This window comes from Pavona decussata, unplaced genomic scaffold (assembly GCF_977016875.1).
Source record: "Pavona decussata unplaced genomic scaffold, jaPavDecu1.1 SCAFFOLD_602, whole genome shotgun sequence".
NCBI classification, from domain to species: domain Eukaryota; kingdom Metazoa; phylum Cnidaria; class Anthozoa; order Scleractinia; family Agariciidae; genus Pavona; species Pavona decussata.
The window spans coordinates 5067682-5089194 of record NW_028145860.1 but is presented as its reverse complement, the minus strand read 5'-3'; the positions used below and the strand labels follow the sequence as shown (position 1 = coordinate 5089194).

Sequence of the window (21513 nt, the reverse complement as noted above, 5' to 3'; positions counted from 1 at the left end):
TTGCAATTTGGGGCGAGATATTAGCTCTGTTATGCCCTGATGACTCCATGCAAATCCTTCTAATTTTGTCTCAGTTCTTAATGTTTGGAACTGAGACAAAATTAGAAGGATTTGTATGGAGTCACCAGGGCATAACAGAGCTAATATCTCACCCCCAAATTGCAATAAGATGCTGATTTTTGGCAAGTAGGCATTTTTCATCAGCTCTTTACGAATATACTAACAAATCCCATAATTTCATAAATTTAGTTTTTTTGATGTCATCACTTTAGAACTCTATGGCAGTTGTATGGAAATAAAGTTTGCACAGTGTTCATGCTGACATTAAAGAACTATACAAAGATGATTTCACAGTTTTTATTCTCTGGTGAAATTATAGTACATTCTGTCACAATAATTTATATTAAATATTATTTTGGATGATTTGTCACTATGTGTAACACACATAACAAACACAGTAAAATGATGTATTTGAGTTTGTCACAGGATTCTCTTTTCCCAGCAACATTAAGAATCATATTCACCTCAAATGTACATTTCATTTTCAGTTTAAATACCTTGTTCAAATACTAAAAATTATGTAGAAATTCATTCTCATTAAAATACATTATTCTCCTAATATATTTCCTTGCTGTAAATATCTCAGTTAAATTTTGAAGCAAGGTAACCTTCAATCAGACAGATTCAGTCACTGCATGGTATAAAACAAAGACTGGAAAGCTACAGGGGGGGGGGGGGGGGTACTCCCTTATATGACCTTAACGGGGATGTGCGGCCCGAAAGGGTATGGTTTTCAGGGTGTTTTGTCTTGAACGGGGTATCTATTTCATCACTTTCTGTCTTAAACAGGGTATCGCTACATGACCTAGTTGCTAAAACAAGAAAGTAGTGTATTCTTATTTCATTCTACTGTTAAACAGGGTATGACTTTGGGTTAAATGTCTTAGATAGGGTCTGAAAATTTTGAATTCTGTCTTAAACGGGATAGGGAATTCAGAGAATTGTGTCTTAAAGAGGGTGAGGGTTTGAATGCCCGGGCCGCACCTCCCTACCCAAACGTCTGTTGAGTACCCCCCCCCCCCCCTGGGGAAAGCTATCTGCATTTGTTGCCTCTCTTCAAAGTGAAAGCCTGGCTATGGCCCTGCAACTTCAAATTAAAACCAAAAACAAATACCGAACTGCATTTCTACGATAGGTATATGTAGTCAGCAAGCCAAAAAGGAGCTGATTTGGAGCGATGTGAATTTCGAGGTCAAGCCCTTCACTTGTCAAACTGTATGTCACTGGCAAGAGAACTGACTACAGTTGAACCTCAATTAATTATCCGGACTTGCTTCTCTGGTTCCGTTTTTTTCATGAATATTAATAAGATGTGATCTTGAAAAATTGAGGAGACAAAATGTTCATTAATCCTTCCAAATGTGTGTTTAAACTTCAGGTTTTAATCTTTTGGCGAACGCCATGAAATAAAAAATGTATTCGTTCAGATGAATTCTGATTGACTTATGTATGTGCTGTACATATATACCATTCTGATCTATAATTTCACAATAAGTTTAGTTAAGTTAAGTTTTCTTTTTTTCCATTGTTTATATTACTGTCTCATTAATATTCATATTTTCGATTATCTGGACTCTCAATTATCCGGACTATTTACTCAAGTCCCAACAAGTCCGGGTAATCGAGGTTTGACTGTAATAACTGATTGAAATTCAGATCTGCTTACAGGCAGGAAGATAGGTAACTGACAAAATCAACTGTAGTAAGTGCAAGTACAAAACTTGACTGTGATGACCTTTTGATAATTAAAAATGGCAATTATTATTAGGGTTCGTGCTACTCCTTGAAGTTCTTGAAAAGCTCTGGAATTCAATTTTAGATTTCAAGGGCGCTTGAAAAGCCCTTGAAAAGAAGAATTTTTGCTGAAAGTGCTTGAAAATAATGAAAACTCCTTGAAGTTTTGTTCGGATAGGAAATAATGTAGGATTGTATCAGATTAATTCAGGGATTGAGCACAGATTTCAAAATTGGGGACAGATTTTATCCGGGGGAAGCTTTTTTAAAGTTGCCATTGACCAATAAAAACATTTCGAAACATAGTGCAAGACAAAGTAAACTTGCCTTGAATACTCCTTGAAAACTCAGTTTTTAGTGCTTGAACACTCCTTGAATTTTATGTCCAAAAACCAGCACAGACCATGATAATTTATCATAAAGACAATTTTGTGTCCTGAATAAGAATGCAGCAATGTTAAAAAATTGTGTCTAACAAACAGAGTCAGTTATTTTGACCCCCAAAATTCAAACTCCATGATTTATAAAATTGCAAAATATTTCACATCAAGATCTATGAATTGGTGAGATCTTACTGTAAGCAACAATTGTATGATTAGTTTATCTTGTGCCAGCAAGTAAATGTGCATGTAAGTCCCTTTCTAAAAGTGTACATAATATATTATACATGTAGATTTCCCCATGAAGGAGTGATATCCCCTTCCTCCTTATGAACTCTATTGCTTCAACTGATTTTACATCAAACACTCTCTCCTCTGCAAAGGCCTCTTTTTCACTTGTGTAGAGACAAACAAGAGTCATGTGGTTTAGTAAAGATTGGAAAGAGTGAGAAAATTATGAGAAGCACGGGAATTATGCTGGAAAGGGAGAAAAACCAAAGGAGGCTCCCTCTTATAGTCAAATTCACGTCATGTGTGACCAGTATTTTCGAGAATGAAATGAACATTCGAATTTCTCTTTGTAATGTCCAACATGTCAATGGAATGTTGATCATTTCTCTGGAAATCTTTCCGAAAAAGATGCATTAACAGAAAAAAAAAAGATTCAAAATACTTGGGAAACAATTGTTATTCTTGATATACTTAATGCTGTAATGTAAAGAAAAAAGTTCATAGCTTTATACCGTCAATAAACTAGGGAAATTTCTATGGGAACTCTGAAAACACGTTGGCGATGTTCAAAACTGACATGTATGTAAATTTCAAAACTCCATTATTTCAAATTTCAAAAATACCAGTCACGCGTGACGTGAATTGACTGTTACGTCTTTCCTGCTTTTCAAATCATCACTGCATCACTTTTTTCATTTCTGTTTTTCTTCCAATTTCTGACTTTTTGTTTGCATTTTCTGATCGAGCCTCTGCGGAGGAGAGAGCATCCAATATGTTTATCTTGCAAAGACCTTAGTAACTCAGTAAACCTTTATACTTCACTGTAAAGCACCACTGAACGTCTAGAAGAGACACTATAACATAAAATTTATGTTATAGTATCTCTTCTAGACGTTCATTTAATGATACCATTATTATTTATTTATTAAGTAATGCTTTACTGAATTATAGTAATACCATTACAATTTACCATCTATACCTTGAACCCTTAACATGATTGATCAGCTACCTGACACTTGTTACAAAGACTTGACAAGAATGTGAAACTGTTGTGAATGTATTCTGTGTTTCAGAAGGACTTCCCTGAAAATCACTGTCATTCAATTCGCTGTGCCATTTGCACTTCATAAATTTACCAACCTGGAAGAAATCAGTTGAACAGAAAACAATGGTAAGAGTGTATTTTATTAGGATTGCTAATGGAGCAAAAATCATCCCTTTATGCATCAATGATCAGTCATCTAACCATATGTCAATAGCTGGCAATTTTGCTGCTTTCTGTTGTTCATTTGCTCTTCCTTCAAACTGGAACCCCAGGATGCATGCTATGAGGACCTTGGCCTGTTTACCTCAATTCCTAATATCTCTATGGGCCCAATAAGGTTTTGTTTTGTTCAATTCTGGTCTTTTTCCCCAAACAATTTTTAGTGCACGCTTGCCCAAAGTGTAATCCATAAAATTAAAAAAGTCTAGAAATTAACTTTCAAAATCAACAATAATTGATTCTCTGTTCTGTTCAAGATCACCATAATGTACTTGGGCCTGGTAAGTACTAAGGAATTCTGAGAACGGAACCATTGGTCCTGGTACCTACTAGTGCAGAACACAATAATATTATTTTAGAGGGTCACATGCAGGGTTATACTGATGATACTGGCAATCATACCTCGTGTAGCCCTTCTTGCACTGCTAAGAACTCTACACTGACTGTGAGTGAAGAGCCAGATGGACAACACCTTTAACAATAAACAGACGGTTACTACTGTATCACACTGGATAACTACAGCACATCTGTTCTACAGAGAATCTGTTCGAGTTTATTTTCTTATTTTGGCAAAGCTTATAAAATCAAATCAAATAAAAATAAGTTGAGTTGTCAGGTTTGAGTGTGCACAAGAGATTGTGTTAAAAATGATGTTAGAGTTTAAAATTATTGCAATTAAAGTAGTACTAGAGTAATAAGCTACCAACATTCAAACTCATAGACAGCAGGTTTCTACAAAATAATTTTATTAATAAAATAAATGGAGACAGTTACTTATAAAAGTGATCATTCATCTAGTAATTTTTTAACAATACATTGGATTGCAATTTTCTCATACCCTATTCTCACTTTTGGTTGCAAACACACCAAAGACTGTTCTGTAGCAGAAATGTCATGTGTTGTAGTGGAGCCATTATTGAAAGGACTCCAGACTAGTGACACATTGCCATCATCTCTCTCAGTGTTTGTCACTGTATACTTCACTTGAAATCTGAAAAAGGACAAAATAAGTCTGATTTGTGACCATTCAAATGAAAGCTCCCAAGAAATACTATCCTGTGGTACTGTTGAATGCTGTAAATGGTGGAAATTAAAGTACAACTGTAGCTGTTAAATCTGTGGATGAAACCTTCATCAGGTTCTTTCTTTTGTATGGAGAGGATTGGAATTTTTCTCATTTAAACATGGTTGCTTCAAGGAGTTAAACGGTTAATTTAATTTTAAAAAGAAGCATAAAGAGTTAGTTTATACACATGCAGCCTTAGTTACAAACTTTGACATGTTGTCAAAAGCAAGTTTAAGAGACTTGAAGTATGTCAATTTGTAATGTACAGCCTGTACTCAGTCGCAAACAAGCTTAAATAATTACTGTTCTTCCAAACTTTCCTTTGCTTTCAAATCTAGTTAAAGTCAACTTCCTTTATTGCGGCACCCTCGGGACTACAAGTGTTAGTGTCCTTAAATAGCGAGAGTCCATAATAGTGGGAATTTATTTCAGTCAAACGTCTGTAATTTATTTTTGCTGGGTATCTAGTTTCTGTCCATATAATTTATCGGGGTATCCATAAATTAGTGAGGTGTCTGCAAGGAGAGAGTTAACTGTAGTAAGTAAAATACGACTAAGATCATGACTACCTTTTCCCTTTGTTAACACTTGACTGACAGCTTGCCCTGACACTCACAGATGATCTTCTTACGACAAAAACTGGGAGGCTGTTGAAAAAAGATAATTTTAGTGAGTGGACATGTTTCGTGATGCTCGATCTTTCCAAATACCTCATCAAATCATACAATTTAACACAGTCAATGAATTTTTGTGATATCATCACTTTAGTTTTGTGACCAGCCAGAAGTTCTGACACAGTAAAAACATTACTTGATTGATGGAATTCCCGGTAGCATTACATATCTATTTACATTTCACATTTAGTCATGCTGAGAGGGGTCTGAATTTATTAAATGTTTGCAATAAATTAGATAGCTCCTTGTACCTGTAGGTAGTTTTTATCCTCTGTTTCCTCTCCTTAAGAGTTTCAACATCCCAAGTTATGGAACCTTTAAGAGCCACTTCCAAGTGCTGAAATTATTATTATACAGTAATTAAAACTTGTTACATTATGGCAGATAATCAAGATTTCATTCAAATAAAAAAATGTCAGGATTGTGTGAGCTTCAAGCCCAAATTCTATGGGGAGAAGTTTATGTTCAAGGTTGTAACTTTCAGGCATAATTTTAAAATTAAAATCTTCCTGAAAATACCAATCATGTCAAAATAGGAATTTAAAAGAATCTAAAGCTGAAAATTGATCTATATGGCAAGCAAATCTATGGAGAGAATAATGAATCATTGACCTAGCTAGTTCTTTATTCTCCCCATCTGTTTACTTGATGATGTATCAAATTGGTAAGGAGAAAATATATCTGATCAATCCATACCTTATGTGAGGCCATTTGGCTTTCATGGTGGATAATTCTAAACAAGAATGCATAGTGCTCCCAAGGTCTGAGAAGAATTGGATGCTCATTTGATAGATTTTCACTGGTTACTACTGGAAAAACATCTAAACAAGAAAACCTAAGGGGAAAAAGAGAAATCAGAATTGGCAAATAAATTAGCCATATTTACGGGTAGTACGTAATGACTTTGAAAACAATGCTCATGTCTACTTTATACAAGGACTGTCTGCTTTAACTGCAGTTTGACATTCTCATACTATTGAGAATTTTCATTCCAATAGCCTTTTTGGACAGGGTTTAAGATTCAATGTATGTCAATTTGCATGTTTTCTTCAGTCATGTTACTCAACAACGTTAACCTACAAACTTGTAAACTACATTGTACTACTGAGGTGGGATCATACAAAGAAATCCTGTAAACACAATTACTGACAAGCAATAAAAACATGTTCATAGTAATAAGCTGGCAGATCAGATCGACAGCATTTTTAGATACAAAAATAACAGCATGAACTTTTTTCTGGCTCATAGATGAGTGGTCGTGATGGTAACAAGGTTGTATCAATGCAGTGGTCATAAGATTGGGTTTCATTGCTGTTGATAGACCTTATTGTTAGCATGTGAGCCCAGGTGCAGCAAGTGCAGCAACACAACTGAACCCAGAGACGCCGGCGGGAGCCCCAGAAAGAGTTCTCTTTTCTTTTTAACAGGCTTTCACCTTGAAATTGGATTGTCCGGTGATAGGGTTTCATGCCAGAGTTAACAGTAGTTGCCACACATGTGTTTCTACTTTTTACGAGAGTTGACCATCTTGAAGTATAATTCATGCTTTTGACTTTTTGTGTCTTTTGTCCTTCGATGTCTCTGCTATACCTACCTTGGCTTGATTGGCTGTTTGGAGTGAAACTGATTGTGAATCATGTTTCTTGCATTTTCAGAAGCTACATCAGAACTCGCATAAACATCAACTTGACTAAGATTGACTGATTTACCAAAAATGTTGATAACTGGAAGGGAACAAAATAATAATAATAATAATAATAATAATAATAATAATAATAATAATAATAATAATAATTAAATAAAATCTTTATTAAAATATTCTACACAAATTGCTATTTACAAGTTAAAAGTATATAAAAAAGAGCTATTAAAAACCTATTTACAATTCATTTCGATTAAAAAAGAGACTATTTTCAAGCAAAATTTCAGTAATAATTTTTTTATAATAATAATAATAATAGTAATAATAATAATAATAATAATAATAATAATAATAATCAATGATAAGGATAATGAGAATGACATTGAAAATGATGATGATGATGATAATGATGATGATGATGATGATAACAACAATAAGCTCTAGCCAATGTGGCAAGAATGTGGGTGGAAAAAAAGAAATTTTCACAGTGTCCTGCACAACAATAATTTTAGTTCATTAATTCACATAATTTTGCATTACTGCCTACACAATCAGAATTTAGTAGTACTTATGTTTGGTGTTTTAGCCACTAGCTGTCCTTAAATTCTGTTTGGATGGTCAGTGACATGAAGTATACAAATTAAACAAAACTGAACACAATTTTTTTGTGTCACACTGTAATGAGTGTAAGAGCAAAGCTGAGCCAATATAGTACCCAAAGAAGTGATTCTCTAAATGCAACTTACTTACAGTAGTAGAACGCTGCTTACCTTCAATGCAAAGAAAATGTTTGCCAGCCACTTGGAAGTATTTGCAACGAAGTGTTGGAGGAGTTACAACAGGGAGAGTGGCATTTACTGCAAATAAAACAACCAGAGAGTAATTTAGTCATTAAATTCAACACTCAATACAGTTTACTACAAATGAACAAGCTTAACATCATCTTTATTTCAATCATCACTCAAGAAGCTTTTAATGTTACTTATTCTAGCAGAAAGATTCGGAACTGTAAAATAATGACCTAGCTTGCCACAAGTCTCCTTATACGTGTATCTCAGAGGTTGGTTCACCTGACCATAGCAGAAAAGTTCATGTGGTTGATTCATGTCAGGGACTCTTGATTTTCTAAATAAAAAAAATCTAGTCAAGAGAACGTGAGCAATCAATTTGTAAATGCATGAGTCAAAAGAGAGATTTAGAATCACCTTTATGACAAACACTAAATGTGAGATTCGCGTTTTGTTTTCTTGAAAAAAATAGTACACAGATGAGAACAGTGCAAAATAATTCTGACCTTTGATTCTTAAGCAAAACTACTCAATTTTACTGAGAAACTGAAAACAGTGAGCGGCAAATATAAGGTAAACATGGTCACGTGATCCTTTCTGCCGTCTGCCATTTGCCATAAATGTTATCTCTTTAATACATCTGAACCACATATGGAGCTAAAAAACATTAATAGCTGTTGTTACTTTGTTTAAACTTACCTACACATCTCCAAGCATTTTTCGATTCCTCTATCAGCTCTCCAGGGTCGTGATCTACTAGGTATCTTTTATAGTCATTTTTGTGAAGAGAATTTCCTTGAAATGCATCCAGTTCTGGGGTCCAGACATTCACTGACAGGCGCATTCTCCTTGTTAATGCAGGAAGTGAGTCCAGCACAACATTTAAAGGATAAATGATATCCCCACGAGATGTGATTTTTGGTTCTCCCCACTAAATCGACAAGAAGAAGATAAAATAACATGACTGAACTGGTCAATTTTTCTGTATTTCAGTAAAATTAAAATGATGTGAGCTCCCTTTAAGCCCTAACAGTGATCAGCATCAAATTTCTCCTTTTTATATCAATGCTTATTCAACTCCTGAGGTCATGAGAATTAAGGATGTGATCACCCAAGGTGCCAGCCCATTTCCCCCTTGGGGTCAAGGAAATAAGTCAAGTAAGTCAAAGCCACCCAAGGTGAATTTTCTTGATATTTTAATAACTTCTCGAAAAGTACAGTATGGGGACAAGACAGCGGAATTTGTTCTTTGATATACCGGTAATTATATTTAGGGGTTAAAGGGTTAACACAAGCTGCTCATATATTGCTTGTTAACAGTACTTTATTCCATACATAAAACCAGTTAAATTTTATATTGAGTTAATCAAATTATATGGCAGCAGAAATCCATTTAAGGACGGTGCTTATTAATACCGAAGTATTTTGTGCGGTTTATGACTATGCGGAAAAGCAGATCTTAGCAAGGCCTATTGGAATCCAAAAAGAAAATTAGGGGTAACGACGCATTTTTCAGAGATAATTAACCAATAATATCTCTAAAAAGCGCCAAAATATAAAGCAGTGTTTGGGATTTTTTACTAAATTGAAGTTTAATTATCTCTAAAAAATGCATGGTTACCCCCAATTTTCTTTTGAGATACCAAAAGCATTTGCTAAGTTCTGCTTTCTCCGTATAGTTTTAAACCGCGCAAAAATATCCCGGTATTACTAGGCACCACCCATAGGAAACCTGAGTATCTCGCGATGTGCAGAACGTATGCGCAGTAACAATAGTAGGCACCGTCCTTAAGGTCCAATAAAATGATCTGAAGTCCTGTATTATCCACAAATTGCAAACTCTCATCTCAAACATAAAATACCTGCTAGTATTCCTACTGTCCCTGGATGGGATTCTAGTCCATAATAGCAGTTGTTATTCTGCTTGTAATCATAACATGGAGGAATGATAGATTTAAGACCTCCAACTTTGAGGTTCCTTTATGGCTGGTTGAAATCTTGTCCCCCCCCCCCCCCCCCCCTTCCCCCCCTTAAAAAAAATGATTGGGGTGATTGTCCTACGGTCCTACGTTTTAGGTGGAAAACTTTGTGGATTGTTACTGCTAAAGGTGCTAATTAAAAATATTATAAGGACACTGCTACAGGTATAGCTGCAGTACCTTTAAAGGTACAGAGCCGAACAATGTAACAAGAACTATTAGTCATTCAACTGATTTTGTACCTCTTGGGGGGTGCAAATGAATCTGAGTCACAACAACAAAAATTTAGCACCTGTTAGGAAAAAAGTTCCCCAATTACCCCCAGCCACCATTTTTATACGAGTTATCTGACCATCCCATGAATCTAATCTTAACCAAGACTTAATGAAAAAATTACTGGGATCTTAACTAAGAACTTAATATGAGATCCTAAATTGAGTCCACCAGTCAAGACTACAGAACAAATAATTTATTCCCAGTGGTTTTCAGTCTTTAAAGAATAACCGAAACCTCAATGAGCATGATCTCCACAATACCAGTTTATAATATCAAATTTCAGAATCTTACATCAAGAGTCAAATATCTTATCGTCACCTTTCCAATATCACAATTTAATCTCAAGTGCCCTCTTGAAACTTTTTAACATACCCTTAATCTTATTTTAAAATTTTGTCAATATCAGAAAATAAAATATAAAAGATGTGAGATAATAATTGAACTTTATGCATTTGATATTAGTCACAACTGGCAATACGTCACAGCTAATATTATTATTGTTTTTAATAATTCAATTCAATTACTAATATTATTTTAAACAATTCAACCTTATTATCAAGGCTATGCTCTAGTGGGTCCTGAATAAAATAATCCTAATTGATATCTCAGTGCAAATTACCACCCACAGATTTACAAAAAGTCAGATGCATGATTCGAAATTTGCATAAGATTAATAAAATTTTGAATGAAACAGTGGAAATCAATGACAATTTAATTTAATTTAAACTTTCATACGTTTTTCTTCGAAAAAGGAGAAAAATATCAATTACAGTGGCGAAGATACTTCTAAATTCTTAATTCAAAACCAAAGAAACGATTGGATTGCAGTAACTAAAGCTCAGATGGTAATCAGCATTTATAAAAAAATAATTATTAGTAATAATACTGCATTACGTACATGTAAACAAAAAGCGTCGGACAACCATTTTAGGTAAGCTTATATTATTATTATTTAGCATTGCCATTTCTAACCTTATTTCTGAAGTCCGTATCTTTTCCCTCCACTTTCGAAGAGCTGATAGGCCAACAAGTAATAAGTCCTCCAGCATGTGCATCATCTTTCCTGATCATTAAATCAATGCAGCTCACACTAACACATGTACAGAGACGCAACAAGCGTTTTTGCCACGCTTGGAACTTTGCATCCTCTTGTTTCTTCCCGCGAAATTGGGCGATCAGAAAAAAGCACAGACGCTCTCCAGCATAACATACATTCCTTGAGCCTTGCTCAATATCTGAAACAGGGTTATTGGTAAGAACCTGAGGCAGAAAAATAAAAAAGTTGCTATCTAGTTCTTTGCCCGCCATGAAAACCTGGTCGCCATGTTTTCTTCTTCTTTTGGGAGCGTTCACTGACCAGTTTACCAGATGACGGCAGTTACGCATGGCTCGCGCGAGTGATTCGCGCTTCACGAAGCGACTGACTTGTACGTTTATATAGCTAAATCATCACATTTCTAATACTATGGGCTCTTTTTACAGTTTTTCTATGTCCCCCAAAGCGTCAAATCAGATGAAAACAAGCCCTCTGTTTGTCGACTCTCTTCTGTATCTGCCGGTTGCATAGCTAGCAGTCACATTCACATTGAAATCACTGATTCGGCATCCGGCGCTAACCTGCAGTTTCCCCGTTTAAAACGTAAGTTGCAAAACACATGAAAACAGAGCGAAAATCACAAACAAAAAAGAATAAGCAAATGCAAAAACCTGTTCCTTTTCGTAAAAACTGAAATACAAATGTCGGACAAGAGTCACCCGAAAACCGCAATGGAAAAACTGCAAATTTTTGAGTTTCGAAATCAGAGAGAAAATCCCCTTATTTTCTGAAGCCCCCTTCTGTTGTTTGTGTGCGGCTTGCACCGAGACTGATAATTCGATCATGACAGGCACGTCCGTCTGCAGCAGCGGTCCGTTATCGGAGGCTCGAATGATTGTACAATAAAACCACAACACCTCAGCATAGTCACTTCTAATCACCTTTTATTTGTTTTAATTCTTTATTTTAAAAAATTGTTACTATAACTTTATAATTGCTCAGGATAAAAAGCAATTCTCTGGGTTGAAGTTGATATATAAAATGCTGGATCTATCTCGAGTCTAACTGGATGTCTGGCTTTATCTTTTGCAAGAGATCAGGCGTAATTAAGTCAAGTTCAACAACACCAAATACTGTTAAACAAAAAATAAAAATAAAAAAAAAATGCCTGCCTCTTTATCGGGTGAGAATTTTTCAATCTTTTACTATCAGCCACAGACTGGTAAAAAAAGGTTACATTTGCTTGTCTATAAAGCGTAATTTATTCAATAGACCAACTATACTACTATGTCTAACTACAAGATTTGACTTCTTCTGAAGAAAGAGGGTGTGGTCAAATGAGAGTCGAATTCCCAACGACCACGCTGCTCCGATTTTGTTATGAAAGGTTGAGTGTGCAAAAGTGTGCCGATTCAAACAAAAGTAGTGTTTCACTTGGTGTGATTTTTTGTTATCGTACAGGTGGTTCTAAACTTTGTGTCTGTGGATAAAATCCTCACTAGGTGCGACCATTCAAATGCGAGCTATGGGTGAGCAGCACTTTCATGTGGTGTGGTCTATTAATGGCATATGCTAGTTGGAACTTTTGAGTTTGTGAATTCAAATGACAGCTAATGAGCAGTACAAATTGCTATGGTGATGTCGGTTTTTCAACTTTTTTGCCGCCCAAAGGTAAACGGTCAAGCACTTAGTAATACAGTACACTGGAGCATGAGTCCTCATCATCAAAAACGAACTTTCGTTCTTGTAGATCGTTGGGATTCCTATGATTGCTAGAATTTAACAAAGACGTGTTCGTATCGGCTTGATGTCCTTCCACAAATTCGTCTTCGTAATAGTCATTAATGTCTTCCTCAACAATATCAACATGCCTTCGGTTGCTTTCTTCCAAATGTGCTATGTCTCCGTAATAATTTGCTCCCAGACTCTGGTTTCTCCGCATGGTGAAACGTTTTAATTCGAAATCGTGCCCTCGTAAACGAACTTTCCTGTGCATTCGGAGTTTTCTAGATCTCTGACAAAAGGCGCAAAATCTGCTCGAAAATATCACCAGGAAGAACACAAACAAAGCAGCAAATACTACACCAAAAAACACGAAAATGATGAAGACCACCTTCTTCCTTTCGTGTGTGGGAATCCTTGTTGGTGTTAAGACAGATGTAGGAGAGCTAGTCTCAGTTACAGTTGGTTTTGTGATTGTCCTCAAGTCAAAAGCTTGAAATGCTGTCCCATTATATTTAATTACAAAAGACGCATTCTCGATTATCCTCCAAAGTTCGTTTGTAAAGTTTTTGTGACGCGTGCTTTTGATCGTGAAAATGACGTCAACCGAGCCGCAGATGACGTCACGAACTATGACGTCAGATCTCGACAGCTGCAGTAAGTGGGCCAGTGTTGTTATAAAACTAAATTTGAAGGAGTCTTTGCTTGTAATCGCTCTACAGTTACCCTTGAGTTTCATCAAGAATGTTTCAGTAAATTTTGGTGCCGTCGAAATTGGAATCGAGGAAGAAAATTCTACAGTTTGAAGGGTTCTAGAAGAAGCAATCGTACTTCTAAAGTAAGAAGGATCACTGAGTATATTTTGTTCAGTAGAAAATGTTCTTGCGGATCTTGTTCTGGAGGATGTTAGTGATAAGGAACGCTTTTCACTTTGATGTGAAAGTGAAAATTTTACATTCAACGTAGAGTTCCACAGCGTAGACACACGTGAAAGCACAAGAAATGGCGTCGGTTTGGAAAGTGATGTTGATGAGAATAGTAACGACTGTGATGATGGTGATGAAAAGAGCGACATTGAAGATTGCAAAAAAGGCGTTGACTTTAATTTTATTGTTGACGATTTGAATTCTTTAAGTGGTGATGGCGAAGGTGGCAATTCAGTTGAAAGCAGAGGAGAGGATGTTATTTTTGCTACTCCATCGGTCACTCCCGTTTTCCTTATAGTTAGTGGCAGTGATAATGGTGATGACGCTGTTGATGTTGGTGTTGTTCGTAGCGATAAAAACGATGTTGAGAAAAATGGTGGAAGTGTTATTGATCTTGTTGTTGCTGTTTTTGTAACTAATGGCAATAATAACGACGTTGAGGAGAATGATAATAATGATGGTCGCGACAAAGACGAACTGACATTGAGCCAAAACGAAGGAGAAACTGACGTCAATACTAATGACGGCAACGGCATAGACATTGACGATTCGGGTGGTTCTGATAATGATGATGACGATGGTGTTGCTGATGCTGATACTGGTGATGATGATCTTAATAATGATCTTAATAATGATGATGATGATGATGATGATGATGATGATGATGATGACGATGGTGTTGCTGATGCTGACACTGGTGATGATGATCTTAATAATGATGATGATGATGATGATGATGACGATGGTGTTGCTGATGCTGATACTGGTGATGATGATCTTAATAATAATGATGATGATGATGATGATGATGATGATGATGGTGGTGATAGTGTTAATGATGCCAACATTGGTGCGACTGATGACGAAACTGACATAAACAGCTCAGCTGATTCTGACGCTACTTTTAGAGACGATGACAATGGCACCACATAAATTTTACTTCTTTGGCTAGAAGAAAGATGGCGTGTTCGTTCTGTTTTGGACTTCCCTAGATCAGTAACAGAAGATGTTGCACCAATCATGGAATCAACAGTTATACTCAAGGTATCTTTCGTCCTTCCTTGTCCAACCACACCTTTACTCAAGCTTTCTCCTGATTCTGAATTTGCTGAATATGCTACGTCACCAGTAGAAGCGATCGACGTTAAAGAGACGTTCTCTTTCACTGTAAACCTAGATTCTTTTGAAACTTGTGGCGTAAGGTGAACTTTTGAATTGCTGCGAGTAAAGTTGGCCGTGAGAAGGGCTCTTGCTTTTGACCTGTCATCTCCTTTTTTGGATACTGTCTCCCCTGTAGCTACTGAAAGGGTCATGTAAGGAGACATAAAAGTTGACAGCGACAGCTCTCCTGATAAAGCACTCGGCCGCACTTGTGTGGTTGGCGACTTCCATGACGGATTGAGCGAAGTTGAGGGGGAGGGTAAGGGGAAGGATGAGGGGGTGGGGGCGGGAGTCGATGAAGATCTATAAATGTGAGAACTCGAAGCAAGAACTTGGACAAACTTTTCTCGTGAACTTTCTGCATCAGTTGTAGCTGTTAATATCACTGACTTGACTTTGTCTTGACTTGTGTGGTGTCCAAGTGACGTAAGTGTTCTTTCTGAAGACATACGTTGATGCTTTGATGTGCTCGCCAATTCTTGTAGCTCGAAACGCGATGTTTCTCCCCCCAGATTCACCGATGGCGAAGATGAAACCATTCCATTATCTACAATAAAACCATTATGTTATTCACTGTTACTGATTTGTTTGTGCATTCAGGTTCATTCCTGTTGGGGAGGGGGGGAGGGGGCTTGAGAACTCGCTTGTGAAAAGTAGGGGATGCGCCTGGTCCGGTTTACATTGCGTTGCGTTTAAGGTTGTACCTTTGTCCGTGACTAAGCCAACATTTCAAATTTTTCCTAAATAATTTTGTAATTTTTTCCCCATACTGTTTTTTTTTTGGTCGCCGTGTTTGCAGTCCCTATTTCCAAAATAAAGATTTTACAGCGACAATTTTTTCAGTTCAAAAGTGTATATGGCATGTTCCGTTTTTCGCCATGATTGATCCTGCTGAAAATGGCAGCTAGAGGTATTCAAAGGGCTTACAGTCAGTCTTGACGGTCAAGACTGATACATTGTAGCAAATTACTGAGGATTTTAAATGGCTTCTGGCGGAGTAAGCCTGATAGAGTGCTAGATAGAGGTCAGACTGAAGAATAAATATGAACTCGCCATATCAGAGAAAAAAGCTGATGAAAGACAGTCAAACATGAGACTGCAGTCTCTCCAAACTGATACATCCGTGAAAATTGAACGATAAAACCTTAACGGACCGAACGATCTCGAGGAATGGTTTGCGATGCGTAAAAAGCTTGATGGGTTTTCGCAGTCACCATCAAATTTGAACACATAATCAGCAATCACCTAGTGACGATGAAATACGTGTTTAACATCGATGATTAAAAATTTATTGATATATTGTTTTTTGGCGTCTCATCCTTCTCTTTGTGATTTAAGACAGTTGTCACAGCAAATTAAAAATCTCAGCACTGACGGCCAATAAAGGATATAATTAATTTATCCTTAAAGCTTTTGTCTTTTGTTGCTATATCTTTTATTTAATTTTAATTCGCGATAAATTATTCTGACGTTAAAGTAACAGTTCCGTCCGTCAAATATTTTTCAACGCCATATCAGTTCTTAATTCGTCAGTGAATCAGCACTTTTTACCCTACAAATGGGCAAATATCTTTTAAAGTGAATATCGGCTCTCGGGAACATTTAATTCTTGACAAGGTGATCAAAAGATTTTAAGTAAAGCAATAAAAAGATCAACGTTAGTAAACACTTTTCTGAGTCAAATTTAATGAATCCGCCCAGCATCTCGAGAATTCTCTCGGCAAAACGACTTCATGCATCAAGGGCACCCTGTAATATTTTTCCGATATATTAGCGCCCACTAGCTGTCAAATATATCAATCGATTTACGTAATAGGCGATTTTGTTTCCTTATAGAAATACTGCATATATTTAAGCGATAACAGAAATAGATTTGACATCAAAAAACACCGTGATGATTCTCAAATTTTCGCGCATTCCGAACACATTTCCCGCGAATTCCACGGATAATTTGTTTATCCGAAAAAGCTACCGGTTGTAAACAACGCTACGCAAACAGACGCTAAATTTTATCTCATTAATTTCTCCCTACCTTGAAAACACGAAGGCCATGGACAGGTTGTTGTCGTTTTCAAACCAATATCTCTTCTCTCCCTTTTTTTGTCTTTACACCCTTCCGCCATACGATGTATGACATTCTGACATTTCGCTTTGAAAGTTTTGCACCATTCGATCTGTGGGAGTTCATAACTCAAATACGCTACCCAATTATGAATGCTAATTTCTTCGGAAGTGATTTTCATCAACTTGTCGATGTCCTTGGTTTGCAAACTATAGAAAATTTCTTCTAAAACCTGCTGTAATGGGCAACATAACCGAGGAAAAAATGGAAATCTCACAATCGCTTCTTCACGCGCTTGTTCCACGCTGTAAGCAAACAAATTGTTCAATTGTTCTTCGTTCAAACATGGTACTTCAGCACAATCACAGCTATGATTCCAAAGCGTCAAAGGGCTCTCTAAGAACTTGTTAAAATTCACTTTGATGACATGGAAAGTTTCTTTCGTAGCGACGTCATCTTTTAATCGGAATTCAGCTCCAATGAATTTAGTTTCTGTTTCGTTACCAAAGAAGAAAACGCAAGGTTTTTGAACCCAACTTGATGCTGAAATTTCCAAACGACACAGTCGACAAGTTAACATTGTGAAGGCTTCCAACATGAGGAATAAAACCAGAATTTTGCTGATCGACTCCATATTCAATACTGCATAAGTATTTGTAAGTACAACTCACTCCAACATGGAACGCAAAGTACAATTAGCGGCGGAAGGCGACAACTTTCAATTTGCACATGGCATCCTCGCTCGCTGGCTCGCGCTAAAAATTCAAATTGTCAAATGTGATAAATAGCTGAAGCGTGACCGACCTGCTTCAGGGATTTGGGGAATAAATTAACCGAGCCATCCAATTAAAAATCTCTTCAGAATCCCTGAACTGTAAAAGAAGTCGCTCTTTTCACCTCTTTAACAGATGTTATTCGGAAACACAATATGTGTTTGTGAAGAGTTATATAAAACACTTTCATTTCACACGCCGCGCCTAAAACATAAACATAAATATCTATGGTCGAATTCTGTGAAGTTTTGTTTTGCTTTCACCCAACCCAGATAAAAGGTGAAGCTGTGGGTGGTCGTATTACCCCCAAAATATGCTTGAATTGTTCATTACAATTGAAAAGGCGGCTTTTGGTGGTCTATTAAAGAGACTTAAAAAAAAATTCAGGACAAAAAACCTTCTGAAACAACACCAGTAATAGCTCTTGATTTCAGACTAACAGCCAACTCTTTTTTCAGCAAAACTGAAATACCCATCTTCTCATTACGTCCTGTCACACCCGTTTCACTTTTTGTGAAAGAACCGCTTCCGGCTGACTTTGTCGCTCGTGTCTCAGACATTGTTCAACTTGTGGCACGTCTAACACTTTTTTTTCGAGTATACAAAAACTATCTCTTACTAACCTCGCTTTCTCGGTCTGTACTGTAAGTTACGGACCGAGTTTTTTTCCGTTGATTTATGGCCCAAGCTCGAAGCACGCGGGTTATAAATCAACGGGAAAAAACGAGGGTCCGTAACTTACAGTACGGACCGAGAAAATGAGGTTAGTAAGATATTTATTATATCTCTGAGATTAATCGGGTGCGCGGGAGAAAAAACTAGCCGAAGTTTAACGGACCGTACAGTGAAATACGGCCCGTGACCAATCACACCGCGCGTACTAACTGAGAGATATAATAAAAAGGAGTAATCTATCCTATTGAAAAGACAGCAAATTACAACTTTCTCCAAGTGAATGCAATTTGGTGTATTCAAGAGCACTCCTTTTCAGAGTGGCTTCCCTGTTAGCAGAGGCCTCTTTTCCGTTGTATTCGCTGAACTGACGGGCGCGAGGAAAAGAGACCTCTGCTAGCAGGGAACAGAGTGACTTGCTAGAGAGTTTTAAAAATGTTGACGCTGTTTTGGATCTTTTTAATTAGGCAACCTTTACAAGGCCATGGTTTCAAATAAAAAGGAAAAAGGAAAAGATGTTTTCCAGTTTTCTGCAAGCCGGGCAAGGCTGTATCGAGTGTAATGAATGTAAACTGAAAGAAAAGACAAAACAAGCCAGAATCGAGGACAAAGAACGCGGAATATCAGCGACCCAAAAATGCTGTCTCGTGTGCACTCAGATAGTTTCGGTTCCGCGCTTTTGTTTTTGTTTTTTCTTTTTTTACTGATCCGTGTAAGCTAATACAGACTGATAGCGGAGGTTTTGGCTGAAAAGTTAGGATGCAGGAAGTTTTAGGAAAAGGAATTTCATTCCCTAATTTATTAGCTGTCAAGGGTTCTACGAAAATGCTAGCTGACCTTTTTTTTTTTTGCAATTTTAATTTGCTCCTTCGAAAACGAAAGGAATTACTTTTCCTGTGATAGAGCGGTTTTCAATGCAGTGTCGAAAGTAATTGCGTTTTTGCTTTGGTTTTGCATTACTACGCTCTGTGATTGGTTGATAAACTCGCGCCACTCTCTCAACCAATAAGATGTAAAACCAAAACCAATCGTGCCTCGCTCGCACGTGTTTTCCCGCGCTTGGCGCTGGTTACATGTATTTGCTTTGAATTCTGATTGGTTCATTGCGCTGTTTACGTCTGTTGTGATTGGCCAGAGTAATTACTTTGGTTTTGGTTTAACGACACTCAATTGAAAACCGCTCAAAAGGCCCTTCCAATAGATATCCACCGGAATGAACCGTTGGGTGCTCCTGGAATATGTGTTGTTTAGGATGACCTTTTACTTGCCAGTTTAGTCACGGACTGAAAAAGCAGCAAAACGTTCAGTGAATTTCTCGAGTTTGCAGAAAACTCAAAGCCAATATTTTTGAAAAACTGAAGGAAGCATTTTTACGACGACTCGTTTCCCAGGCGTTTATCGCTATAGACGAAATGGTATCCTTTTTTTCAAAAAGGCTCTACCGTTTTTTTTTTTCGGGAAGACTCGATTTCAAAGGGGTGCAGGGTAATTTCGACGTTACTTTAGTCATGGGCATTAAACGAGAACATTTCCTGGCATTTAGCCCAATAATTAAAATGTTGTCTCCTGTGCCAGTTTGTGCAAGCTAATTCAGTTTGATCTGTTCGGATCAGTTAAGCTGAAAATTTAAGTTACAGAACAGTTTAGCGATTTCCATAATGTACTGGCTGTTTTTGGCTACGAAAATGCCAGCTGAGTTGAGCTTTTTTAGCGTTTTTAAAAACATGTTTGCCCCTCCAAAACTGAAAGGAATTAGTTTTCCAGTGTTACAAAATTTTGAGCTGTCATTTTACTGAATAAAAGTTGAGATTTTCTTAACAACTAGAACCAGAGCTAATTAAACTGAGGCGATCAACACCACCATTGGGTGCCCCCGTTAAGTGGGCTTTAGCCCGTTAAGCTCTAACCGTACAGGAAAGTAAAACGCTAGTGGATATAACAAATGATAAGGAAGATAAGTTCCGATATAGGTTTATTTTCATTTTGTTTGTCGCGTTTCCACCCATGCTACGTTTTAACTGTGAGAAATTAAAAATCCGAAAGAAAACTGAAACATAGTGAAACTCTTCCAATTGGAATTTAGATGTGACCACGGGAGCGCCGTAGTAAACTTCTGTAAACAAACACTGTTCAACTCAAGCTTTTCATGTAACCTTTTCAACTAAAATACTGACCTCATCGTTTCATAACATTGTACTCTGCTTCCTTCTTGTTTCGACTTTTGGTGTCATTTCAGTTCACTGGTTATCGCCGGGCATATTCATCTCGTTTTCAGTGCGGCTACCAGCAATTAAGGACCTATTTAACAGCGAGGGCGAAGACGCCAACGAAAATGTTACCTTAAAATTAAATTCGCGTCATCTGAACAGCTAACTAAGTTGCGATAATTCTATCCCATTTGTGTAGTGCGGCGGAAAGATCCAGAAGCTGAATTCGTAGGGGCTGCTTTCAATTCCAGGAAGTGAAAAGAGAATCTACCCTCGTGTGTACACGTTCTGCATAAAACCGTGCATTTGATCATCTTACGTTGTTGTTTTGGAGAGGACGACAAAGAAACGTAACAAAATGTGTAACGCACGTACAAAGGAAGTGTTTTGGTAATTAAAACTATTATTTTCTGACGTTTTCCTCGCCATCATCGTCGCTGCTTAAGGTCCCAAATTAATGAGTATTGTAACCTATTGTAGAGCGATTCTCCAGGAAGACATTCTCTCTTCCAGTCCTTCCCGGAAAGGAGACCGCCGTACCTACATCTTAACTTACGAGGGGTACCCCCGGGATTGTCCCTCAAATCTTCCTATTGGTATCCCTGGGATCTCCCCCCAAATCTTCCGAGTTGTATGTTCTAGCTCGCAATATATGGTACCCCTGGGATCACCCTTTAAATCTTCCGGGAGGGACTCCGGTGGACCTCGCCCACTCTAATACAGTTTCATTTAGAAACGTACTCTTTGCGTTGTCGCCTATTGTAAAAGGTAAACTGATCGAAAACGCTTATTACAAAAAAAGTCTTTCGAAAATAGTTTTAAAAGTAAACAGTGTACAACATTTCGTTTGTAGTGCGGAA

At 37.2% G+C, this 21513-nt stretch overlaps 1 protein-coding gene across 1 annotated transcript; it reads right to left on the bottom strand.

Annotated features, from left to right (window-relative positions):
• Nucleotides 1-343: 343 nt before the first annotated feature.
• LOC146449589 (trafficking protein particle complex subunit 14-like) lies at nucleotides 344-11444 on the bottom strand. Its single transcript, XM_085101403.1, has 11 exons — nucleotides 11067-11444; nucleotides 8539-8770; nucleotides 7822-7908; nucleotides 7004-7133; nucleotides 6106-6244; nucleotides 5661-5746; nucleotides 5305-5382; nucleotides 4508-4660; nucleotides 4072-4141; nucleotides 3299-3545; nucleotides 344-3259 (listed from the first exon to the last, which is right to left on the bottom strand). Exons 1-10 carry the CDS (start codon nucleotides 11400-11402, stop codon nucleotides 3411-3413), a joined length of 1446 nt encoding a protein of 481 aa, XP_084957529.1. The 5' UTR covers nucleotides 11403-11444; the 3' UTR covers nucleotides 344-3259; nucleotides 3299-3410.
• Between the last annotated feature and the right edge of the window lie 10069 nt (nucleotides 11445-21513).